This window comes from Hakea prostrata, chromosome 2 (assembly GCF_041222555.1).
Source record: "Hakea prostrata isolate BN-2017 chromosome 2, UWA_Hpros_2, whole genome shotgun sequence".
Taxonomy (NCBI): Eukaryota; Viridiplantae; Streptophyta; class Magnoliopsida; order Proteales; family Proteaceae; genus Hakea; species Hakea prostrata.
Window position 1 is genome coordinate 24139874 of NC_142601.1, and position 27724 is coordinate 24167597.

The 27724-nt window shown below is 37.3% G+C and overlaps 1 protein-coding gene across 1 annotated transcript; it reads left to right on the top strand.

Annotated features, from left to right (window-relative positions):
* Window positions 1–1298: 1298 nt before the first annotated feature.
* On the top strand, window positions 1299–26634 carry LOC149024123 (nucleobase-ascorbate transporter 12-like). The gene is made up of 10 exons (XM_089144453.1): window positions 1299–2185; window positions 2274–2371; window positions 2471–2641; window positions 4038–4138; window positions 4841–4976; window positions 5178–5228; window positions 5342–5629; window positions 16132–16366; window positions 24415–24701; window positions 25213–26634. Exons 1-10 carry the CDS (start codon window positions 1690–1692, stop codon window positions 25432–25434), a joined length of 2085 nt encoding a protein of 694 aa, XP_089000579.1. The 5' UTR covers window positions 1299–1689; the 3' UTR covers window positions 25435–26634.
* Window positions 26635–27724: the final 1090 nt, after the last annotated feature.

Below are 27724 nucleotides of genomic sequence, written 5' to 3' on the forward strand. Positions count from 1 at the left end.
TGTTCGATTTGCAAGTGAAACTCAATTAAGGCTTTGAGAACTTTCAAGCTTTGGTCCCGTGAGTTGCAGATCTTCTCAGAACTCCATGGATAGAGCAAATCTTCAAAACCCTAAGGCTTTCGTTCTCCTTCGAGTTGCAGATCCTCAAAGCCCAATGAGTTGGAGATTTCTATTATGTTTCGATGTCATTTGACATTAATACCCCTCACTTTCATCGACTGAACAAGCGTGGCTCGCATTTTGGGACATAATTGCTATTGTGCCTTGGGCACAACCAATTTGTGTGCATAATGCTTAGTTCGACACACTTTTGCTGAACCGGCACACTAATTTCAGACCAATTTACCATACAAGGTTTTAGTGACTTTTGTGCTAAAATGGACAAATGACACAGAATAAATGTTAGATTCGTTACTATACAATAAATGTGTCAATTGCGTATCAAAAACCTTTTAACTGTATCAATCAGTGTCGTCTAAAACTCAGACCTTTGCATCGCATTCAAAATTCATGATGGTATGTACCGTAATCAATTTTTTCAGGACGCTTTTCGATTTTAGGTACTCATACCCTTGGTATGTACCAAAACCGTACCAAATTGGTACCTTACCAAATTAAGGGAAATAAATATAATTTTGCAATTAAAACACTTTACCTTTACCCTATCCCTAATTCCTTGTTTCAATTTTTCGTTTTGTCATTCACTCTTCTTCTTAGATTTACTTGCTTTGTCTTTGTTAATATTAGATTCTATCGATTGTTTGATCACAATTTCATGAGGATCTTAATGAACTAATGACAAAAGTGGCATGGGTTTGTTTGTATCCAATTGTACTCGTACTAGGTACTCGTGTTTAAACCGTTTTTCCTTACCGATTAAATACCGAAACATTTTTGCAAATATTGAAATCGCATCGCGTGCCGTAAAATTCGCATGCGGTACCTTTGGTTTTCGGTATTCAAATTTGGTATCGTACCAAAACTGTCCCGAATTACCGAAACGGTATGGATTGGCATTCTTACCATACGACCCCTGAACTTCCAAATTTATCATTCCAATGAAGTAGCCTTCCCCCTTGGATTGAAATCTACTTAATAAATCTCAGGGCTCTTATTGAAGTAAATGCAGCACGTGCGTGTTGGTTGGTGTAGCCACCTTAGTCTCGGAATCATAAATCTCTATTACGCTCAGACAGAGTGGATTACGGATATTAGTTGAACAGAGCAAACTACTATTTAATTTGATAATCCAGTATTAAACTGTTTAAGACAGTTGGATTTAAAAACGACAGGGAAAGTGAGGGTAGTGTACTGTGTACGTGGTGGATATCTACTTGAATGACTAAATGGAAATATTCTCCATTCCTAAATTCCATTAGATTCCGAATAATTCGGGCGAACAGAGAAAAAGATAGAGATTTGTCTGCAGCTACATTGTCTTAGTTGTAAATTTGTAATCCTTTTTGGCGTTTTTCCGATCCAAATTCGTCTAATGTTCACACGTCTCCTTCCCTGATTACTGAAATCTTGAAGCTTAGCGCAGAAAACCTCTCCCTTGCCTCACTCGAAACCCTAAACTAGTGAACGAAGTAAACTACTTCGGGAGCTTGGATACCAGTAAGTAGAGATCAGATCTAGAGATTTTCTGTATTTGTTATCCAGTGATGCAGATTTAGCTAGTCAGAGGAAATGGCGAGCAGCACCGACTCAACAAGACGCCCAAAGCCAGGGCCATGGCCACCGGCTCCTGAGTCCACTGCAATGCAGTCATCGTGGGCTAAGAAGACCGGATTTAGACCGAGGTTTTCTGGTGAGACGAATGCGAGTGAGTCTGGTCAGATTGTTGCAGCTCCCTCACCTAAAGAACCAGAGCCGCGAGTTGATCTGGAATCTGGCCGTGCTCGGCCGCCTCCTGCTGCTAATGGTGAACTTGAGAATGGGAAAACGTCGGTGCCGACGGATAGAGATCAAACTGTTAAGAAGAGGAGAGAGACGGAGGGGACTGCGAGAAATGGAGCTGCAACGGGTACCAACGGTCAGGCTCGGCCTGACCCTCCTCCGCAGGTTCCGAAACCGAGACGAATGGAGGAGGTTGTGGGTGTTTTGCCTCAGTCAACAGACGACGATGGGTTTGTGGCTCGTCATTCTCACATGAAGTACGAGCTTAGAGACACCCCTGGGCTCGGTGAGCTTTAACAGGAAAATAAAGATTGTGGCTTTCAAATTTTCTTATGATTTTCAACCTGTAACGGATTTTCCCGTAAATGTTTCAGTTCCTATTGGTCTGTATGGGCTTCAGCATTATCTTTCAATGTTGGGTTCATTGATTCTCATTCCACTGGTCATAGTACCAGCAATGGGTGGCAGTCATGTGAGTTTTCTATGCCTGTCATGATTTTTGAAAGATCTCTTTCGTTTATGCACGTTAATTTGTAGATCACCTGGTCTAATTCAAGTTAGTGAGTGTCAGGAGGATACTTCTATCGTGGTGTCCACAGTACTCTTCGTTTCAGGGTTAACTACACTTTTGCACACCTTCTTTGGGTCGAGATTGCCATTGATACAGGGTCCCTCTTTTGTTTATCTGGCTCCGGCGTTGGCGATAGTTAACTCACCTCAGTTCCAAGGTCTGAATGGCAATGTAGGTTTCTTCTCCCATTAGTATATTTCCATCTATGTAGTAATATACTGAGTTTTCAAGTTTTGGTATAAAGAATTTTGGGAAACATCAGTTCTCGTAATTTGTACCCCAATCTCAATGTTCTTTATCCTTCATCGGGAGAATCTAATGAAGTTATTGGGCGCAGTAATAGCTAACTGTTTCACTATTTATAACTTACAAGGTGGTTGAGGAGATGAATGATGCGTATTTTACAGATGACCTTCAAGCTCATCCCTTGAAACAATCCAGTCCTATTCTCTCTTGGAAGTCACTTCATATGTTTGAGAAATAAGTCACTCAGATAATTGTGAGGGAAAATATTCTATCAGCTGACTGTGGAGGGTATATTTGCACCTTCTGTTTTCTTTCCTCTGATACCGAACAACATTTGGCCTCCCCCCCTTTCCTATAGCTCGCTCATATAATCCTGTCCCATATTTTGAAAGTAAAACCATGACACATTTTATTAATTGCAAGTGTGAAAAGATGCATAATATTTTTTTCGAGTTTAATTTCGAGAATGAATGCTGAGGTTTTCCTTATTAGTTATGTTCTTGGAATATGGACTGACATTAATCTTCCACGAAGTGGAGATTTAAATGAGCACTGTTATCAGAGTGACGCTCATATGTTTGTGGAGGGATGCTTTAGGTTCTATTTCCTCATGTTTCGTCCACTATCTCCAAATTGTTTAAATAGTTCATATCATAGTTCAAAATCCTATTGAAATCTTGCCAAAATTTCGCTTATGGCTCTGACTTTAACTACACCAAGATGAAACAGGAGTTGACTAGAAGGATTGGCACTAAATTCAAAATTCTATGATTGCTTTAGTTCAAAATTTTGTTTTGAAAACAGTCTAGGAAGATCTTGGATTCAATACTTGACCCTTGCCTTTTGAGGCATGTCGAAATCTCAAAACTGGACTTGAACTGTATTCAGTTCTCTTATAGAGCTTCTACAGATCAAGGCTTAATTTTCAGAGCTGTGAATAACTGGAGCTGGAAGTCTATGTTCTACTCCTTTTTCTTCTTTAGAATCCCATAAGCACAAGGATCTATTTGAAACCCCAAGACACTCCCTAGTCAAGAGAAAAGTGAGAACTTTTCATATTTGTGTGTGAAACATTTCACGAGTTTGTCAAAGTTGGTAGATTGATGTGTGTTTTGTTGATCACTGGTTACTATACTGCATTTGTGTGTTTTGGTGGTGGTGAAGATATAAAACCAATGAATGGCTGAAGATTTTGTCGCTTTGTAGAAATAGGTTGACCACTGAGAGCTTCTGAAATTTATTTATCTGTCCTTTCTTCATTAGTAGCTTATTTATTCATGGGACTTCAGTTAATCCTCAGCATAATCATTTTCTGTTGCAGAATTTTAGACATATCATGAAGACATTGCAGGGTTCCATTATTATATCTTCTGCATTCCAAGCAGTGCTGGGGTATAGTGGATTCATGTCATTGTTTCTAAGGTTGGTTCCATGAAATATTGTTCATTCTCAACTTTTTATGGTTCTCTCTTTCTGTGCATGTGTGTGGATTGTCAAAGGAAATGGAAGTTATTTATCAGTTTGTTGGATCTACATAGACGTAGAAGTTCGCTTTGCATCTTTCAGTGGAGTCTTTTTTCTGTGTTAAACAAAATAGAAGCGCTTCCAGTTATTAAATGTATCCAATTTTTTCAAAAGGATGATATTGTATCTTTTCATTGCGTGCTAGATATTTCATTTTGCTACTGTGGACAGAGTAGATTTTGAATATCAAAGATGTTTTTATGGTCTTCCTGTTTAAATTGACACAGATTGAGTCTCACAACATGCGAATTTGAGCTTATGAATGTCTCTTCAAGCATCTTTGGACTTGTGGGTTATGTAAAGATTTTCATAGAAGTTAGAGAAACAGAATGTGATTCAGTTATCTTATAAGTACAATAAATGTGAAATTATTAACTTAGTACGTCCATATCATAAACGTTACTGCATATTGTTGCAAGAGTCTATGAGAGAACTTTCTAGGGCAAGGCAGTCAGAGTAATATATCAGTGTGAACTTACCTCATCCCAGATCACTGGTTTTGTTCTGTAAAACATATATTTCTTCTACAATGAATTCCTGAATTTTAGAAATTGTTGCTTGCATTTCCAATTACTCATCTTTATCAATTTTTTTTCTCAGATTGATCAATCCAGTGGTTGTAGCCCCTACAATTGCTGCTGTTGGACTTTCCTTCTATAGTTATGGTTTCCCTCAAGCAGCTACCTGTATTGAGATTGGTTTAGTGCAGATATTGCTAGTCATCGTTTTTTCACTTGTAAGCTTACATGACATCTGTTGATTCTAGTTGCACTAAATTTTGGGAGTAACTTCTTATTCCATCACCGTGTTAACAAAATAAGTTGATTATAATGGCTAACTCATGTTTCATGATATGCCAATTGCCAACTTACTTTATTATTATTGTGCTATATTACTCGGAAATGTCTAATATATGTTTCCCTGTGATTTACTGCAGTATCTTCGTAAAATATCTGTGTTGGGTCATCGTATATTTCTAATTTATGCAGTAAGTATACAATCTTTTTATGTTCAGTGGCTGTTCTATTTAGCACATTTTAATTATATTACTAGAAAATAATTCTCATTTTGAATGTGAATTTTTACTGATATATCCCACAGGTTCCCTTGGGTCTCGCAATCACATGGGCTGCAGCTTTCCTTCTTTCTGAAGCAGGTGTATATACTTACAAGGGTTGTGACATCAATGTTCCTTCCTCAAATATTGTATCTGAAGACTGCAGAAAACATGTTTCAAGGATGAAGCATTGTCGAGTAGATACTTCTCATGCCTTGAAATCCTCCCCATGGTTTAGATTTCCATATCCATTGCAATGGGGTTTACCTGTTTTTGACTGGAAAATGGCTATTGTAATGTGTGTGGTGTCCATAATTGCATCAGTTGATTCGGTGAGTTTCCTATCTTTTCTTAGCATGTATTGGGAATTTGATAGGATGACATTGTTGTATTTTGCTGTGTTTCAGCACTTCCTAATTATTGTACCCAGTCTAGGCAATACATAACAGGTTTGTGTGGTTGCTTAGAGTTCTTGGTTTATTATGCTTAGGCCATTAGGAGATAGTTGGGGCATATAATTTTAGGCACATGGCTCTGCCCGTTCAGTTATTTTTGCTTTGAATTTTTGGTGATGATAGGCTTATATTTCCTTGCATTTATTTATCATGTTTAATTTGCTGATTGTGTCGCTAACCAATCAAAAGTAAAGTCCTAACTAACCTAGCTGGCAGAAAGTATGGGGTTGAACTATGGGGAACTAAAAGGCTAATTTACTAAGATTGAATTGAACAAAACCTAATTTAAAGTAAATCTGATTTTTTTAAAACTTTATTAGCAAAAAGGAATTAACTAATAATTAATGTGAAAACTCTAACTTTGAGTAAGTGAGGGTCTTTGGGATATCAAATCCCCAATGCTTTTCACTAATCTATTTAACTCTACACCTCAAAACAAAAGATGGTCTCTACTAGATATGCCTTATCTTCACAAGACTATCTTCCTTGGCCGAAGCTTGGCATACTTAGTTTACTTAGCTATAGAGCATCATTGATCAGACTCAATTAAAAGCATCAGCCAAAAAGGCATATTACTATCAAATTAATGAAATAAGCAATGGTTTATCTACATTCCAAAGAAAAATAAACTAGTTACTCATTTAACAAAAACTCATAAAACAAATAATAATAGATTTGAAACTCTTGCAAGGACTGCGACTAATGCGGACAACACTCTGACGAAAGCTTCATTTTCGGACAAAAAACGCAATTGATCTCTTGGACAAAATAGGGGTGGAGACTGTTTGTGGTCTTCTTGTTGCGCAATGAGAGAGAGGATGGTTCGCTTTCTTCTTCTCTATCTGTGGCTGACTCCTTTTTATCTCTCCCGCACACTATGAATTCATCCTCTTTACTCGTTAATTTGACCCTTACTAGTTCCGATTCTGGGAAAACTCAAAAGTAGAAAGTTGTAGATTTTTTCGTTTTCTTTCCATAACATCTTGAATCACCTCATCTGAGTTCAAACGAGAGAGTTATGCCCCAAATAACTCAAGGTGGGTTTGTTTGCGAGAGTTTTGGATCTTTTTACCAATTTTTTTCCTTGGGCCTCCACCTGTTTCCAATTTGGCTAAGATTTGTGCTCACCTTGCATTAATTAAATTGGATCTCAGCATTCATGATTCTTGGGCAGCAAGATTGGATCCCATGATTTTAATTTGATTAAAATCCACCAATATCTAATATAGGTGTCAATTTTGCTCCATATTATCTGTAATAACCAAAATCACCTTATTCCTGAAAAAGACAAAAGAAACTTAATTAGATCTCTTCTAATTAATTAAGTTTGGGAAATTAAATCACATGCATAATGATAAATGCATGCTTATCAATTACCTTTAAAATGGATTTGTTTACAAGAGTGTAAAATAGATGCTGATATAATGCTTCACATCCTGTAATTTTTCAGAAAGAAAATATTGAATACGAAGTAAATGTTCTACTTGTTTTGAGGAACGAGTTTCCATTATCCTTGTTGCTTTAGTTTTTCTTTTCTGCATGTCCCTCTGTAACAGAAATACAAATCTGAGATGAAATCATCAAGATGAGTTTTAAAATGGCTGGAGAAGATCGAACTGTGAAATTTTTAGCCTACAGACCCTTTGCATCCCCCATCTAACATGTAATAAAGGTATATGGGAATTCTGGGTATTAGTTTGCATAATTGTTTCTCGATGCTGCCTTTACCTAGGGCTTCCTAGGTGGTTTACAAATATGGGGATGTTTGAATCCTGAATCTGATGCAATTCTTGTCAACTTAGTTTCACATAAAGTACTTGCAAGATACCTTCAAATCAATCTTTAGGTTTTAGGAACTTTGACCCCCCCCCCCCCCCCCCCCCCCCAAAAAAAAAAAAAAAATCAATTATGCAATGAATTTTTAGAGCATACAGGCCATTTGGGTATTACTTTGCCCAAGTGCCTGATTCATCAGGATTCAGGAATTCCACTGGCTATCAACCAAGCCGTTACCTTGGAGTTGCCCTGATTTTGTTTAAAAAAGTTGGTGTTTTTTGAGTTGATTCTTATACTGAATATGCCATTGAAGTGGGGGCAGTTTATGGTGCATTGTTTCCTTTGCCAACTGCATTCTCTTTGTATTCTGTTGGGAGACTAGCTAGGACAAGGGTGCACGCATGGGTCTATGTGTATATTACTAACGGATTACAGCCCCGGAAAATAAGCCGGGTTGTGTTCGAAATATGTCCGGGTTTTGTGTGATCAGCGTATTCCATTAAAGCTTAAAGAAAAATTTTATAGGACCGTTGTTCGACCAGCTATGATGTATTGTGTAGAGTGTTGGACTGTTAAAAAGAATTATATAGATAAACCCAGTGTAGTAGAAATGAGAATGCTAAGATGGATGAGTGGCAAAACTAGGATGGATAAGATAAGAAATGATCATATTATAGTTGGTTTGGGAGTTGCTCTCATAAGTGATATGTTTCGAGAAAGTCGTTTGAGGTGGCACGGCCATGTTCAATGGAGACCTTTAAATGCTCCCGTAAGGAGAAGTGATATAATCTAGATTGAAGAAGAGCTAGGGGTAGACCTAAGATAACCTTAAGAGAAGTGGTGCGAAAGGATATGTATAGCTTATGCCTCGTATCTAGCATGGCCTCGAACATAACTGATTGGAAGGCAAGAATCCATGTAGCCGACCCCGTTTAGTTGGATTGTTGTTGTTGTTTTGAAATGTCATGTTTCTGCTATACAGTGAACAGAAGTTCCTTATGGTGATGCAAATTGAATCGTAGTTGAACTAATTTTTATTATGATCCAAGACCAAAAAATGATGGAGAGGATTTATCAAAATAGAATTTCTTCAGGTCTAACTTTGAACCTGAGTAGCCCAGCCAGCGACCCATGTTTATAGGCTGAGATATTCATATGCAATCTTGTTAATCTTCATAGAATAGTCATTGTCCCTTGGCAGCTAGTATGGGAGAATGATTTTAGGTGTTAACGTCTGCCTCCTGGCCTCATATCATGGTTGTTGGTTCTAAATCCAGTACCTTATGCTCTTAAGTTGTACATAGTATGCTCTTAGGTTGCTCTTAAGCCTACATATCATATATACATATGTATTTTTTTAAAACACATAATTTAGAAAATAATTATTAAAATTAGAAAATGAAAAAAAATGGTAGCAAATAATAAAAAATAACTTTAACAAAACAAAATCATAGATCATAGTCCTTGGCTAAACATATATTAATTTCAAGGCAATACAAGATATCATTAAAGGCATGAACAAAATAAAAATAAAAAAAGGGAAATTTGGAATTGTGGGATATGGCCTATGCTTCATATTCTATTGCTGCCGGAGTTTCCTTTGTAGCTGTTGTGGATTAGGAGGTGTTTGGAGACAAAAGATGAGTAAAAGAGGTGCTTGAAGGTAAAGGAGTCGTGGAAATTAGGTGAATATGGGATAGAAATAAACAAAAACTTAGGAAAAACAAGTTGGAATGTTGAAATGGTTGAAATTTCGGTCGAAACCTCTGAAATGGTCAAAATCTCCTAAATTTTGGTCAAAACCTATAACTTTTTTGAAGTAATTGGAATTTCATTTTGGTTTTCAAAAATGCAGGCATTTCGGTTGAAATTTTGATTGAAATTTCTTTTATGGTATCAAGATGGTGGCTAAAGAAGTCCTAGGTGAATCAAAAGAAAAGCTCCATTCTATAGAGAGACTTGGTGGTGCGATAGTGATGTTCAAGCTGCCATTGAGAATAAGAAAGCTAGTTTTAAGACATGACAAAGAACTAAGGATGTTGAGGATCTTTAAAGGTATAGGTTGGATAGAAATGAAGCTAAGAAAATTGCGGGAAGAGCAAGGGAAAAGAAATATGAAGAGTTATACAATAAGTTGGGCCCGAAGGAAGGGGCAAACCTATTTATAAGATAGTTAAGACGAGGGATAGGAAGAGTAGAGATCTTGACCATGTTAGATGTATTAAAAAATGGGGATGGTAAAGTACTAGTATGTGATGAGGACATTAAGAAAAGATGGGAAATCTATTTCTCTTGAACGAGCTTACTTCAAACACCTATGATTCGGACAATTACACCATTCACCAAGGCACCAATTTTCGAACTTATTTACGGAGAACTTTGATGTCCGAAGTTAAAGAAGCATCAAGGAGGATGAAACTCGGAAAGACACAAGGTCCTAATGAAATCCCAATGGAGGTATGGAAGAGCTTAGGAACCCATGGACTAGTTTGGTCGACTAAGTTGTTTAATAAGATTATGAGCATAGGGAAAATGCTAGATGAATGGAGGAGAAGCGTCGTGGTTCCAATTTACAAAAGTAAAGGAGATATTCAAAGCTGTAATAACTATAGCGGCATTAAATTGATTAGCCATACTATGAAATTATGGGAGAGAGTAATTGAAACCCGTTTGAGACACTTAACTACAATTATGGAGAACTAGTTTGGGTTTATGTTGGGAAGATCTACAATAGAGGCTATTTACCTAATTAAGAGACTTATGGAAAGGTATAAAGAATGTAGGAAAGACTTTCATATGGTATTTATTGACCGAGAAACAACTTATGATAGAGTTCCTAGAGCGTTAATTTGGCAAGTATTAGAGAAAAGAAAAAAGAAGTGTTGCAAATAAATATGTGATAGTTTTTTTGGATAAATAATATGTGACATAGTTAAAGATATGTATGATGGTTATACGAACAGTGGGGGCCTGGGGGGACAAAGTAATGAATTCCCAATTAGAGTTGAGCTACATCAAGAATATACTTTAAGCCCATATCTATTTACAAATGTAATGGATGACCTAACCAAGGACATTCAAAATGAGGTCCCATGATATGTTTTTTGTTGATGATATTATGTTGATTGATGAGACTCAAGTGGGGATTAATACCAAATTAGAATCATGAAGAACAACTTTGGAATCAAGAGGCTTTAAACTAAGCATAATGAAGACATAATATTTAGTTTGTAACTTTAGTCATGATCGGGCAGATGATGAAGTGGTGATACTTGACGATAAGGAGATTCCGTAGACTAATTGTTTTAGGTACCTAGGTTTAATCATAAATAAAAGAGATGATATAGAGGATGATGTGCATCCGGGGTCTTGTGTGATCGCGTATTCTATTAAAGCTTGAAGGAAAATTTTATAGGATCGTTGTTCGACTAGCTATGATGTACACTGCAGAGTGTTGGACTACTAAAACAAATCATATAGATAAACTCAGTGTTGCAGAAATGAGGATGGTAAGATGGATGAGTGGCAAAACTAGGAAGGATAAGATAAGGAATGATCATGTTAATTGGTTTGGGAGTTGCTCCCATAAGTGATAAGCTTCAAGAAAGTTATTTGAGGTGGTACAACCACGTTTAATGGAGACCCATAAATGCCTCTGTCCGGAGAAGTGATATAATCCAAATTGAAGGGACTAGAAGAGCTAGGTTTAGACCTAAGATAACCTTAAGAGAAGTGGTGAAAAAGGATATGCATAGCTTAGGCCTTGTATCTAGCATGGCTTCAAACAGAACTGATTGGAAGGTAATAATCCATATAGCTGACCCCATTTAGTTGGGACAAGGGTTATTGTTGTTGTTGATGTATATACTTCAAGTTCTCTCATGCTGGCTGTACAATGGATCATCTGGAAGTTCACATCCGCATGCCAACCCACACACGGAAGCCCCCTGCTCAGCTGATCTTGCAAATCTGGTAATCTTTTGTAAATGTGCTGCTGGTTGATATTCTCATTGCCACTTTCTCGATGTGGATGGAATACAACAATATAGGTTGGATCAATAGCCCCAGTATGGAGCAGTTGTTAAACAGATATGGAGCCCCAATTGAGAACTTGGCCTTCATAACTGGGGCTTAATTCTACCAAAAACTATGCATGATTCATCTGCGTCAATTCTCCTAGGTTTAGGGGAGGGAAAAAAAACTTGACCATGATTTTTCTATTGACTAGGTAATGATAGCATCTGAGTTAACAGCCTTGACAAAGCCCTCACAGAATTCGGGTTGTGCAAGACATTAGGAGTGAAGTCTGCAACTCTAGTACTGTGATGAAATGACGAACTCCATAAAATCTTGACAACATGAATCTCTTGAATATTCACAGTTCATGGGTGGAGTGTTATCGGAGTTCTCTTTCACTGGGTACACATCTAGTATCACTACTAAATCCTTGTCTTTCCTCTGTTTTTTGAGTCTTGCAACGTCATCTTTCCCAGAATGGTTTTCTTCAAATTGATTCTTTTCCTTGTAACTTAGCCTGGTCCCCTTTTTTCGTCTCAGGTTTCTTTCATATCTTCATCTTTATCTTTCACTAAGTAGGAAAACTGGATTTTTCACTCTAGCTTTTGAATAAGAGCCCGATTTTCAATTGAATTGACTCTGTTGTTATTTTCTTTTCACCTTGACAATCAATTGAATTGACTCTGTTATTATCTTCTTTTCTCCTTGACAATCAGAAATAGGAAATTGGATTATGGCTGACTCACCCAAAGTGATAGGCTTGTCGTCTTTAACTGTTTCATTTATTTGTCCAATGATGTGCTAAGTTAAGCACAGCATGTGCATTCTCATTTTGGTGTCAGGCTTCCGATACTCTCTAATTTGTTAACTACTTCGACCTCGACTATAGATTTGAAGAGAGCTTCCCCAGTAGGGACTCGTTCTTTAACTTGTGCTTCATCCCTTCATAACTCTAGTTTCATGTCTTCTAACTCTAGACTCATTCTGTGGATTCCTCACCATTGTTATAGTACAACCTGTCAATCAAAATGAAAAAAATCTAAGAGTTCTCTATCCTTTATCTAGTTGTAGCAGTCAAAATGTTCCTCTAGAGAAGCTAATTGGTCAACAGCCATGGGTTCATCAGTCCAACTAAGTGTCATGACCTGAACCTGGATGATGGTAGGGGTTCAACCCTCTCGGGCGTTGATCAAATGATCACTTGACTCAGCAGAATCAGTTATGATGAGAACCACCACATTTAGACCACGAGCCAAAACAATCAAATCATGATTTCAAAATCTCACATCTAAAAAATTAGGCATGACATTAAACCTAGATAACTCCTACTAGTGGCAAACTAAATTCTTGTCCAAACCAAGGTTCAAGTTTCGGCCACTGCGATATGACCTAAATTTTGGAATTTCGCAGAAAACTGCTACAAATTCTGCTAGGTTTGGTGCTAGGATTGGGTGTTTTATGCATTGCCAGGGTGTGGTTATTTTTTGGACAACCTATTTAGGGTCTATAAACACATATCCATGGTTATTTTGGTTATGAAACAACCTAAATGTTCTTTTGGATTTGCACTCTTGTTTGTGTCTATGTAGTCAAATCGGATTCACACATCTAGATATTCTTGACGTATAAAGTCACATTCATGGAAGCCCTATTTTAGGCTAAGTGATGCAGAATGGAAGACATATTTACGAAAGAAGAAGCCCATTGGGTTAGGCCCATCAAAGGCCTAAAGTTGTCACCTGAATCAGCCCATGGCTTTCATGGGCTATGGCTGTTTTAGTGGGTTAAAGTTAGCCCATATATGTTGAACTTCATAGTCTAGACCTAAGCCCAAATCTAATTTTTGGAAAGTCAATAAAGGGGGCTTTGGTTTGAAAATAAGAGAGCTCATTGTCAAAGGAGTTCTCCTTTGTCAAGAGTTAGGTAGTAGTTGAGTTATTAATAGGTAGGTGGTGTTAGCTAGTGGTTGAATGTTGCCATTAATGTTTATGTCTCTTTAGAATTCTATATAAAGAGACTTATGTAAGTGGTGAAGACACAACTTATGAATTGAAATCAAATTGTTTGCTAGCATTCCTCCTCTTTGGAGAACCCTTGTGTTTGATCAAGGTAGGTTGGTGTTCGATCCAATCGATCTACCTTGCGGTGTGAAGCCTGGGTGTTACATGTTACATTGTTATTGTCACTTTCTTCATTATAGTTCTGCCCCTATTTGAAGATCTATTCAGTCCATTTCGTTATATGCTATTATCCTTAATTCCTTATAATACCATTTTGGTTTCAGCCCTCTTTCCCATCTAAACTCTGTTTCACCTTAAGTCCATCAAATTTGCAATTGATTCCCTGTGAAAAGGTCCTATTTGGTTACTGTTTTGATCAATCAAATTCAGTATCTACATTACTATGATAACACATTCAAATGATCATATTGCAAAAATAGTTACTTAAGGTATTTTGTATTCTAAAATTTCTGAGATTTTACCGAAATTTTTGGATTTCGGATCGAAATACCGAAATTTCAATGAGATTTTATCGAAATGCCACTCAACAAGTCAATTTTGTTTTTCAGATATGTTTATTTCCGTGACCTTGAAACATCCAAAATCTTGTGAAACTGGTGAAACTTTGCTGGATTTCAAGACATGGTCCCAACTAATAAGGACCCGTTTGATGACCCACCAAAAAACAGTTTCTGGTGTTTCTTGCTTCGATAACCAAGTGGTGGCCCAATTCGGCCTGGCCTGGTCGGGAAGAGATTCACATAGAGACTACTGCTATCTGGGAATAGATATCTATGTTAGCTAGCAGAAAAATTGGCTGAAAACAGTTTTGTTTTGCATGATTTTTGCATCATAAATTGAAATTTATGAAAATTTTTGTTTTGAGAAACACTTTAGAGGTGACAGCTACTTCTTGTTGTGTTTGTTTCTCAAAGCAAAAATTGGTTGCGGCTTGGGTTTAAGTGAAACAGTTTTAGAAGGGGTATTTATGGGATTTGGCACTCTCAAATAACAATGCCGAATTTTGTAAATTTTATTACAATTTTCAAATTTGTTTCAAGAAACAGATTTTATCAAATGCCTATGGTTTTTTACTTCCAGTAGCAAGTTTTATCAAATGCCTAGAAAAGTGTTTCTGCTTCCAAAAGCACTTAGAAACTGAGTGTCTTTGGTGTTTTTCGAAGCAAAAACACTTGGTGAGTTATCAAATGGGTCATAAGTCTTCGAAATTCAAATGATTATAAAGTTTACACCTTGCTTGTACCCTACTAAATCAACTAATGAAATAAAAAAAAAAATGAAACTAAATTTTGTCTTCTAGTCACCCTAAAATCTCTGCATCTGAACCTTAACTTCATCTTGATCCTCTGTGATGTAAGAAAAATGGGTGAGCTACACTGCTCGATAAGTTGGACACGCTACAAAAGAAAAAAAAGACAACCTGTAAGCGCCGTCAAGTAAAACAAAACAGTTTCTGTTTGCTTTAAAAAAAAAAAAAAAAAAAAAATTCAATAATCACTTTTAATTTCTGCAGAGTCTTGTTGCTTTAGCTGGTATAGAGGGAAATGTGCTGCTACCATCCATAATATAAGTGGAACCTGGCCACAGTATTGGCACCCATTTTGCATCAATGGGAGTTCTGACGGCCGCATGGAAGCTCTTCCTTGACATATAACATTGGGTCAAATGATAAAATATTAAATAAAAAGACAGAAACCTGTACTAAGGCAACCGTCCAGCCAGCAAGGTAGTCATGTTACTTGCATCTGATAACGCTATGCGTCATTTTTGCACCTGGTTATAGCCTTGGCAACTTTGGTTTTGAAGTGTACCTCTTCCAGACCATCAGAATTGTTATTGGGAGATATAGCTGCGGAACCTCCATTGAGTTCATAATCTTAAATAAGGAACACTGGAAATTCTCTAAGAGAGAAAATTTGATTTCCTTGGATCTGTTGTCCTGGATTCTGAAATGCCACAAAAGATGCTGAGAAATCGGACAAGTTTTGGTTCAGATTACACTTGGAACCAACATTATATTTTGCTAGCTATGGTGTTGTTGGTGTAATAATCAGTAGAGCTGTATACTCTAATTCAGTGTCGTGATGTTTGTTTCTGCTGTTCCTTGTCATTTTTGTCTTTCTTCTGTATTTGACGCAGGTGTCTTCTGCCCAGTTAAATTTGTGTATCATAGATGTCATCAGTAATGGGACTTTTGGGGATTGTTATTTGCTAATCATCTGATATAAATCCAACTGAAAATTTCTTGAACTCCGCAAAAGTTTTCATGGATGGTACGGGATATCGCAGCATTTTGATTATGTTTGTTAATTGAGAATACATGATGATCTAGAACTGTTATCAGAAAAGGTGTGAGGGAAATTTAATGCGTTCCTCCCCCATGATCTAAGCTTGAAAGCATTCCTTTACTTATCCAGATTTCACAAAAAACATATTAAGGGAAATATGTAGTAAGCTGAGGCCTAATTGCAATTTACTGTAGTCTGCTGTATGTAAAGAGTTCTTTAACTATGTTAAAAGATTATTTCATAGGTAGACCCTGATATTTCTAAATGATTGTTGCAGGTTGGCTCATACCATGCATCATCATTATTGGTTGCATCCAGACCTCCAACACCAGGTGTTCTCAGCCGTGGTATTGGTCTTGAAGGACTTTCAAGTGTCTTGGCGGGTCTCTGGGGTACAGGGACTGGTTCTACGACGCTGACTGAGAATGTACACACCATTGCTGTGACCAAAATGGGTAGCCGGAGATCAGTTGAGTTAGGGGCTTGCATTTTGATACTCTTATCTCTTGTGGGTAAGTGTGTTTATATTTCTAGTTACAATACTGAATTGCTGACTGGGAAATATCTCTGCAAAAACTGGTCTCAGCTTTATAGCATGACTTCGTGGAATATTTCCTGCATGGCACTCCTTTATTTGGTCCTTGATTGCTACAATCACTGTACTGTGCGTCCAGTACTCTGAATGCCATTTGGCATGGGAATATTTGGATATTCGTTAGGACTAAATCTATATATCTATGTTTTTCTCAACATATAGTTAGTACACATGTGTTCACACACACAGGGGCTAAACTAGGATTCAGCATGGGGGGGTGGCGAAGAATGAGAGTCTGAATCAACTTCCTGTTGGGGGAGCACATACTTTGTGGGCCCATATAGGTCCCACGTCTGAATTATTTTATCATATTCAAACGTAGGCATACATATTTTGTGGGGCCCACACATTAAAAAATATTTAAATTATTGATAATGATATTTTTTCCCTTGACAAAATATGGGTAAATTAAAGCAACACTACAAAAAGATATAAATGACACATGGTTTCAGACATAGTTATTCAAAGATATAAATGACACATAGTTATTCAAAGTTGTAATAACTATAGAGGCATTAAATTGATGAGCCATACGATGAAATTATGGGAGAGAATAATTGAAACCCGGTTGAGACACTTAACTACAGTTACGGAGAACCAATTTGGGTTTATGCCGGGAAGATCTACAACGGAGGCTATTTACTTAATTAGGAGACTTATGGAAAGGTATAGAAAATGTAGGAAAGACCTTCATATGGTATTTATTGACCTAGAAAAAGCTTATGATAGAGTCCCTAGAGCGTTAATTTGGCAAGTAATAGAGAAAAGAAGTGTTGCAAGTAAATATGTAGATATAGTTAAGGATATGTATGATGGTTCGGTGACTAGTGTTAGAACAGTGGGGGGACAAAGTAAGGAATTCCCGATAACAGTTGGGCTACATCAAGGGTCAACTTTAAGCCCATATCTATTTGCACTGGTAATGGATGAATTAACCAAAGACATTCAAGATGAGGTCCCCTGGTGTATGCTTTTTGAGACCAGTGATTTTGTGTTGTTGATGAGACCCACAGTGGGGATTAATACCAAATTAGAATCATGGAGAGTAGCTTTGGAATCAAAAGGCTTTAAACTTAGTAGATCGAAGACAGAATATCTATATCTGTTTGTAACTTTAGTCATGATCGGGCAGATGATGAAGTGGTGATACTTGACGATAAAGAGATTCCTCAGAGTGATTGTTTTAGGTACCTAGGTTCAATCATAAGTAAAAGAGGTGATTTAGAAGATGAGGTTTCCCAAAGAATTAAAATAGGGTGGATGAAGTGGAGAGGTGCATCCGGGGTCTTATGTGATCGGCGTATTCCATTAAAGCTTAAAGGAAAATTTTATAGGACCGTTGTCCGACCAGCTATGATGTACGGTGCGGGCAGTGTTGAAAAAGAATCATATAGATAAACTCGGTGTAGCAGAAATGAGAATGCTAAGATGGATGAGTGGCAAAACTAGGATGGATAAGATAAGAAACGATCATATTAGAGTTGGTCTGGGAGTTGCTCCCATAAGTGATAAGCTTAGAGAAAGTCGTTTGAGGTGGCACGGCCACGTTCAACGGAGACCTATAAATGCTCCTGTTCGGAGAAGTGATATAATCCATATTGAAGGAACTAGAAGAGCTAGGGGTAGACCTAAGATAACCTTAGGAGAAGTGGTGAGAAAGGATATGTATAGCTTAGGCCTTGTATCTAGCATGGCCTTGAACAGAACCGATTGGAGGGGCAAGAATCCATGTAGCCGACCCCATTTAGTTGGGAAAAGGCTTATTGTTGTTGTTGTTGTTGTTGTATGGTTTCAGACATAAAAATTTAGATGCAACCCAATTTTTTTTATTTTTAGGTAGGAGATGCAAATTAATCGTAGTTAGTTAGCAATTAGTTTGCTAACTATAGATATTTCATGCACAATATAAAATCAAATAACAAAAATAGCAAAAAGAAATAAAGAAAGAGAGACTATATAATCAAATAAAAAGAATTAAAAAAAAAAAGAGAAAAAAAAAAATTAAGAAAGAGAGCATGCCTAATTGTGTTGAAGATTTATTTATTTTTTTCTTCAAATTTTCCTTAACCCACGTTTGTAGAAAGAGAAGAGAATAAATAGGAAGAAAAGAGGAGAGACGAGAGAATAAATATGAAGAAAAGAAGAGAGAGAGAGAGAGAGGAGAGAATAAATAGGGATTGAGGAATTAGTTTCTAATTAAGAATGCCATTTATACCCATTATTTTACCTTTAAAAACTATTCTCAACATTGGGTTGGGGGGGGGGGGTAAATAATGATATTTCACATGTGGGAAGAGAAAAAATAGGAAGAAAAGAGAAGGGAATAAATAGGGATTGAGGAATTATTTTTCTAATTAGGAATGACATTTATACCCATTATTTTACCTTTAAAACCTATTCTCAACATTGGGTTTGGGGGGGGGGTACATAGTGATATTTCATGTGGGAAGATAAAAAATAGGAAGAAAAGAGGAGGGAATAAATAGGGATTGAGGAATTAGTTTCTAATTAGGAATGACATTACACCCATTATTTTACCTTTAAAAACTATTCTCGACTTTGGGTGGGGTGGGTTGGGGGGGGGGGGCTGTGGCCCCTTAGGCCCCAACATAGGTTTGCCTCTACACATACACATACACACTAAATATGTTAAAGTAAAAATGAAACTACATTGGTTTTTTCACTCATCTGTTTTAATCTTGTTTTGTCATTCATATTTATTTTAAGAGTAATTTTTATTTGGATACCTCGAGGTTTGACTTAATTTTATTAAAAAAATTACATTTTTCATTTGCCTCCTCTGTGGTATCTCTAAAAACCAACCAAGGACACATTGTTATTTTTATGACCAAAATACCCTTTTGCGTTTTTGATTTTCTTTCTTCACCTAGTAGCATATTCAGTTAGAAGATTACTCCAGTACCAAACTGTTGGTACCTCATACCTCCGTAACTGTGAAAATTGAAGAAAGAAAATCTAAAGGACACAAGGGGATTTTGATCATAAAAATGACGGTATGTTGTTAATTGGTTTTTTTAGGTACCATAGGAGAGGCAAATGCAAAGTGTCATGTTTTTTTCTTCATAAAAGACTTGGAACAAACCTTAACCCTTTATTTAATTTAGCCTATTTGAATCATGTTTTGTTCTAGTATTCTTCTCTATTTAATGCAACATCATCTATCAACTCAAAAGAAACTAGTCACTGGTCCAACAGGACATTTTCACTACTTCTCCACAGCAGTGCAATCATCGGTTTCTGGTTGAAATGTTTGGGCTTTCTCAATTGACTCACTCTCTTCTTTTTCATCAATTAGTGCTCCTTTTAGGCGTCTTTGGATGCAGGTCATGCAGTCATTTAGTCTTTTTCCCCCCTTCCAGTGAAAGGTCAATTAAGTTAAAGAAAGGAAAAATATAGCACATATGGTGGTTACAGGTAGTCAAAGACATTTTTCAACATCAAGAGAAACCAGCAAGCAACTAGTTAATTCTAATATTGGATTGCCTTAAGCATCCCTTTCAGTATCTTACAAAATCAACCTAGGCCAAAGTCCAATCGTAGCTGCATTTTGTTTCTTTTCAGCAGAAGCCAAGTAATTCGGAATGGGTTAAGCTTCCAAAAACAAGAGTAATCTTCCATTCTATAGGTTCCAAGTAAGGGCTCAGGGCTTTCTACCTCCGAACAGAATCCATAGAGGAGCTTTTGGTTGACTAAGCAGGCCACCATGAGTGAGTCACACTCAACCACAGCTAGTTCACTTTCATCTCCTTAACTTTCTCCCAGCCCAAGAATGAAGCCTCAAACTCAGCTTTAAAATTGGTTTTCCTCCAAGCCAAATCAAGAGGACACTCACCACCTTTGTCATATCATCACAGAAAACTCCCCTGCACCCGAGTTTCCTGGATTCCCTATGAACTGCCATCAAGTAAAATATCGAACAGCCCATCCTTGGAAGGAGCTGAAACGCTGCTTGTGATGTTCTTGAACTCACCACCTAGGTGTTGAGACCCAATCTTCGAGCCATCATAAGATCATTAAAAGAGAAACCTGTCCATTAATATTGTATTTAGTGAAATTCATCTTTCTTTTCACCAGCTTAACAGTCCTGGCATCAACCTATTTCCTATGCTTCCCTTCAAATATCCTAATTTTCCTTTTAAGCAATGTTAAATGAGCTGTCAGAGAGAGAGGGGAAAAAATAAAAAACAATGACTTTTTCAACCAAGCCTTGCCTAGCTTCATTAATTTTGACTTGGCTGTCCACCATTGCACTAGCTTGTAAAACACTGCTGCCGCTCCCATCTTACATCAAAGCTTGAAGCACTCCAAATGAAGACAGCATCATTACATTTTACAAAGTGATGCTCCTTGGCCTCCGCAGCATTTGCACACATCTCACAATGAGACACAAGTTGAATACTGTTGCTTACATTATATTAGTTATTTCAATGATTATTTAGGAAGTTTAATGGGAAGTTATTTGTTTTAGATATTTAGTTAGAATATGATGTATGTGGGTTATGTGGGAGAAGTTTTAGGAGGTTTGAGTAGTTATAACTACTGGGTTGGTTTTCCCTATTTAAGGAGATAATATGTAATTGAAGAAAGGAGTTGAAAATTTTTATTTAATTTTTAAGTAAATCTTAAGAGAGGATTGGCCGCCTCCCAATTGTGGCCAAGATGTTAGAGGCTTTGTCTGTAAGGCCTCAAGCTCTATTCTCCATCTTCTCTTTCTCTCCCTTCTATTTCTATTTCCTTTTTTATTCATGTTGGAATATCCGTGCACGTATCAAATACCTCTTTGTGTAAACGTTTCATTCTACCGAGAGCCTGTTCATGAACAGCCACCAACCAAACAACTCTTGCCACAGATAGTGCTGTGTGTTCCACCCCATATTGCTCCAACCTACCTCCAAATATCTGCAGCCAAACGTCCCCATGCAGGCTTGAAATGGAACATACCATTTGTTGAAGGACTCCAATGATATACATCAATTTCCCCATTTCACGGGATCTTTATTCTCCTGACAATCTCAAATAAATCCTAAACACTTGGAATGGAAGTGAAGGTAAGACCCAATCCCTACCTTGAATAATATCTGCAATCTGGGCATTTTTATTTGGAAAGAAGTGTCATCCAGCCTAGGGCTTTTTGCATTTGAAGAGGAGCCTACTCACTGGTCTTCCTGAACGTTGATGCAGTTCTGGGACATATCTGCAATGGTAGGCTGTAATGGTAGGAGAATTAGAAGAATAGGAAGAGGGAGATGGGGGAAGTAGAGACAGGCGAGGGAAATCACACAAACAATGAACGCAGTTTATCTCAATTCAATCTGAAAATTCTATCCAAATACAATCTATTTAAAGAAGGTAGAATGCAAATTCTAGTTGAAATCAAAATCCAGAAGATAACCTAAACCAAATCTAAAACACTCTCACATAGTTTTACTGAAAGAAGTAGAAAACTGAAATAAAATAGTCCAACTCTCACATAGTTTTACTGAAAGAAGTAGAAAACTGAAAGTAAAACTGAAATAAAATAGTCCAACTTGTTGGACTGGTTCTTTTTTGGGTTCGACCGAACCAATTGAACTGGTCTGATACTGCATCTCTCCTCAGCTTAAAAGAACTCTACTTCGACGAGCTTGGATGAGGTCCAAGAATTCCATTTGAGTCAACCCATCGTAGAAGGTATGTACAAGTAGTCTTCTAAGCTTGCTAGATGGAAGATCTTTCACTGGGAGGAATTTCATCTTTAGTCCATGCCAGATGGAATATATGTTCTCATAACCACAATGCTTGACTTTCTTGTCCAACAACCATGACCATCATAAAAGAATGTGGCAGACTTTTAAAGGAAGAACGTCACACTGCACCTGATCAATTTGCAAAACACCTTTCATTCACTTGAGGGTTTGTGTAGTTCACCCATGTTTTTTTGGGGTAAGGGTTTGGGTGTGGTTCGTCTTCAAGCCTAGCTTCTGAACAACATCTTCAGCAACTATAGTTATGAAGGTGGCAAGGCATCCAAGGCGTTTGTAGATCTTCCTAAATCCTAAGCGCTATGGCGATTAGGCAGCTGCAAGGTGTTGCCTTAGCGAACAAAGAATTTTCTTTATGGTGTTTATTTAATTTATTTTTTATTTTTAATTTAATTTTAATGCGACCATTTTATGTGGCACAAATAGCATACTAAAATGTTTATGCTTCTACTTAAAGAGTCATAATATTGCAAGACTATCATAACAACTAGAGAATTAAAAAAGAAATAGACATAAGTGCATCTCATCATAGTACAATAGCAACATAGTGTAATAACATATGATTATGATTTACATAAATATGACAATGAAAGCAGTGACACTCTATGATGTCAAACTAGTAATGATTTTGATGGTGTATGGAATAGAGTTTTTTTTTTTTTTTTTTCCTAATCTGATTTCTAACAAGTCCCAATAGATTTGGTCACTTCTACAAAGGTTCTGGCTTTTTTTCTTCTTTTTTTTCTTTTTTCTTTTTTCTTTTTTATTTTTTATTTTTTAATTTTAATCATTTAATCTTAAAAAATATAAGTACAAAATGTCAAAAAAGTGACCATTTAGCCCATAAGGTGTCAATGTGGTGTACAAGGCATCGCCTAGAGAATAAAGAGTGGATTACCATCACATTGGTGCCCATTAAACCTTGGTGCTTGGCAACTATTTGATTGATTGCTTGAATTTAACCTTAATCAAAGTAAAGTTAACTTTGTTGACCTTTCATGTGGTTTTACTTGATATCTTGTAAAGAAGACGATTAGCCTAAACATAGGACCATCATTCAGACCTCCATCAGCTTGTCTATCCCCTAACAGTAGTCACATCTTTTCTTGGGTCTGTCAATATCAAGTTGAAACAGTTCTGAAAAATGCGCATGATTTCTTGGTACCAACCATTACTTTTTTCGATCCCAAATGACGGTTTGTGCCTATCCTTTTCTTTGTACTTCCATTAAAAAGAATGGCTGTTTTTCTCACTTTTTTTTTCTTTTTTTTTTTATTTTAAGTTGCCTCTTATTTGAGTGCCAATACCATATCAAATTCTGGTACTCTTCTTTCTTTTTTTCCCTTAAAATTTGTTTTTTAATAAATTTATGAAGGTTTAGATGCATACAGAATCTACTTCTGCTTGTTTACCAAAAAAAGAAAAAGAAAAAAGGCATCTATTTCTGCTTTGCTGGAAGTTGATGATTCTTTTCAATCTGTTATGGAGTCTTTTGTGAGACTTTTCCATTTACTGGCTGCTTTACTCTATGGAAGGAGTGAGATATTAGAGTTTTTCTTTTTGGTACATAGATACTAGAGTCATTGATGAAAAAGGGAAATGTGTGGATTATTTTTTTTCTTTTTCTTTAGGGTAAGAAATTGTACAGATAATTAGGTGTTAACACTGTAACTAACCCTTTTTTTTTTCACCGAAATCCTTCTCAATTTGGGACTGTTAACATCTCAGATCTTGTTCAGAATTAGATAGGGTTTGTTTAGGTGCTTATAAGGGGCAGGCCTTGGAGCAATGGTCGGTGGGCCATAGTTGTAGCCTGAGGTCAAGGTATCCAAACAGCTTCTCAGTGAAATGTGTTGGGATATGGCTGTGGGAAAAATGCCCCCGGGACTCTTACTTATGTGGAAGCCTTAGGCACCGGGTTCATTCTTTTTACTTTTTATTCAGGTGCTTATCAAGGCAGTCTAATTGTTTACAGTAATGGCTAGATCTCATATTATTTTACCATTTAAGCATTTAGTGAACCCATTTAGCAAAGAAATTCATCAAATCGACATTGCTTCTTTTAATAGCTCAACATGTGCAACCATGGTCTGGAAAACTTTTATAGATTTGGTCGATTGCTTAATTTTTCCCTTGTAATTCTGGTCACTAGATTTTGTTCTCTTTATACCATGGTACTGATGTCCTTGTCATGCTTTTATAGGAAAAGTTGGTGGCTTTATTGCTTCCATACCCAATGTTATGGTTGCTGCATTGTTGTGTTTCATGTGGGCAATGCTCACCGCGTTAGGTCTGTCAAATTTGCGTTACAGTGAAGCAGGAAGTTCCAGAAATATTATCATAGTTGGGCTCTCTCTGTTTTTCTCCTTGTCAATACCTGCCTACTTCCAGCAATATGGTGTCGTTCCTAATGCCAACTCATCAGTACCAAGCTATTTCCTGCCATACGTTGTGGCATCTCATGGATCTATTCACAGCAAATATGGCGGGGTATACTTCTCTTCTCAACTTTCAGTTGTTGAGAATTAAACTGTGATATTGTTCAATTTTTGGTCATGCGAATTCATCTACTACTGAAAAGAACATGTGAATTTATTTATTTATTTGTTTTATCTTTTTTTGATTTCCTTTGAAAAATTGATTACCTGGGTCCTTCTAAACTATCTGATCTTGTGGGCTTATCCACATGTCAAAATGATCCAGAGAATCTAAAAAGGTTTAATGGCTTTAGTTGAAATGATTGTCTGGCTGTAGTTCATCTGTCATTCTTTAGAGCTGTTACGGAAGTTGGGAACTTCAGGTGAATAGAATTGTATTAACAGATGAGAGTAGAACTGGAATATCTTTAAATCTACTCCTGTACAAACTTCCTTACAGGGAACCTCAGTTGTGAGTGATGTGATTAATTAATAGCAGTTTCTTTAGAGTTTACTCCTGGATGAGTCTCGATATGGGGAATTTCAAATAGTACTGTGATTAATTAACGATTTTTTGGTTGCAGTTGAACTATGTTTTGAACACCGTACTGTCATTTCACATGGTCATTGCATTCCTCTTTGCGCTAATCTTGGACAATACAGTGCCCGGAAGCCGGCAAGAACGCGGGGTGTATGTTTGGTCTGAACCAGAGAATGCAAGGAGAGAGCCTGCGGTTGCCAAAGATTATGGTCTGCCCTTCAGAGTTGGACGAGTCTTCAGATGGGTCAAATGGGTTGGGCTTTGAGAAACAAGGTTTTTATTATCTCATTCATCGTTACTGTCACACACTCATCTGCAGCAACTCCTGAGAAATCGCCGGACGCGGTAACAAAAAGATTAATGATGCAGGTGTCAGTTGCTCTTAATCAACTGCATCAAAATGAATACAGAAAAGGTATTCCATCAGGAGACATGTATGATATCTTGTTACAAGTGACTTCTGTACGATATTCAAGTCGGAAAAGAAAATCGGTAGTTGTAATTCTAAAAACATACAGCATATGTAGTCCTGAGTTGTGGGGAATCGCTACATGAGATGGATTCTTTTTGTACTTTTTCCTTTTTCCCGTGTTCATCAGTTAGTTTCTGAGTTTCCACTTTCTGGAAAGTTTGATACCTGGAATAATATTGAAATTGAGAAATTTTTTGTACAGGAATGGAGGCTAGGTTCTTTCACAAGAGTTGGTCATTAAATATATGCTCATGTAACAACTTTTTGAGAAATTTACGGCTATGGTTCTTGGGCAAGTTAGACTAGCTACTTTGTTTAATACGTAATTCATATGTGCTGAAATTTTTGGAGCTCTAGGGATTTGGTGCTTCAAATTGCAGCTGCTTTAAAATATTATATGGTAATTGTCGATTTTGTTTGATCCCAGGTCCTTGCTACTGCATGATTTCAGAGAGGGAGATAGAATAACACCGTATGGGAGTTTCTGACGGTTCAGGGAAGAGTAAGATAAAGGAGAGGTGAGATTCGAGAGCTGACCTCTTTAGCTGGGCTAATACATTCCTTCAGAAATTCAGGGAGTTGCAATGTCACATAATCATTGGCATCCAATGGGAAACTACACCTATCCGTGGGGAACCTTCTTACAGCACGTATTCCTTTTAAGAAAGCCGGCTGTCTCCTTGGCGTGTTGATCGATGTGGCTCTACCTGGCTTTGGTCATGTAGTGGTTTTTGCTCATGTTGCTCATCTGATGTGGCCTCCTTACGAGCTTGGTTCGCTTCATCACCATTCGCTGCAAGACCAAGCTTGTCCTCAAGGTTGAAGGAAGGGGACAGAAAAGAATTTCGTCGACCCAGGAGGCATTTTCAGGTGGTAGATGGCGCCACTGAATCAGTAATTGGAGAACCAGCTGGTGGTGTCGATGGAAGGAGCAGCAACAAAAGATGGTCATCAGCATTATTTGAGTCGAGATTTTCATGGGCCAGGAGGGGATTTGGTCCGTGTCTCCCTTACAAGGCTTTAGATTCGAAATATGGAAGATAGGATGAATTTGTGCTTCTCCGGGAAGAGCCAATTTATTTCGGTCATTTGGGTCATTTGACGAAAGTGGAGATCTTTTCCACCTAGGTTGTCCGTCAGACCGTTCTCTCTCATACTCACATTAATGTGGGGTCCACATTGTTTAGCCAATTTTTGGTTCAGGCACCGCACTATGGAGCTCTGGACTTGAGGGCCTCAACCGGACATACACCCAATTGCATTGCCAATGGAAACGTCCAGATACTTGCATCTTCAATCTTCCATAGACTGTAAAATAACTAAGTATCAGGAGCATGAAAGCACAATGGGAAAGCTGGAACTTCTAGGCACGTTACTATAGTCATTGTCCTTAAGATGTGATTTGTCCCCATAGAAGGTGCTATAAGCCCAACTATATAAAGAAGCCCAATTATATTTTTTTCCCTAGGTTTTGCTAAAGCACAAACAAAACCCAAGAATAGAGAAAATTTTGGATTCTTCTTCTATTTTATTGTTGAAAAGCGAGGGGATTTATAGGCATTGAGGTGCATGTATGACTCTATTTGTATGGGTGCACCTCTTTGTAGGGATACTAATGCCTATGTTCAAATCTAAGGCGTCGAATCGTTCAACCGCATGATCTGACGGTCCATAGTGAACCATCGAATTGATATGTGTATCATCTTCTAACATATTCTTGGAATCCAATGATCTACTTCCATCGCCCTTGATCTTCAAGTTGACACCATACAGTTCATATATGACTCATATATCTTGGTCGCGTTGTCTAGTTGGGTAAGCTGTGCCAAAGGCGCCTAAACAACCCATTGCCCATGCCGCGTGTGCACGAGCACACTCGTACGTTACATAATCTTCGGTCATACACCGCACATGCATTGGCCTGTCTTATTATTATAAATCAAAGTTAATAAGCAGTGCCTATTAATTAACTCAGATTTGACTTCTCGGTTTCCGATGTGGGACTAAATAAAAATACTTTCCTAAAATAATTTAAGTTATACGCACATAAAACCTTTATTTGTATTATATTAAAAATAATACA

Bases quoted from the DNA above. Each gene is read 5' to 3' on its own strand.
- LOC149024123 (XM_089144453.1), top strand. From the start codon at position 1,690: ATGGCGAGCAGCACCGACTCAACAAGACGCCCAAAGCCAGGGCCATGG. The intron at 4,139-4,840 runs GTTGGTTCCATG...TTTTTTTCTCAG, and splicing joins TTCATGTCATTGTTTCTAAG to ATTGATCAATCCAGTGGTTG. The intron at 16,367-24,414 runs GTAAGTGTGTTT...ATGCTTTTATAG, and splicing joins GATACTCTTATCTCTTGTGG to GAAAAGTTGGTGGCTTTATT.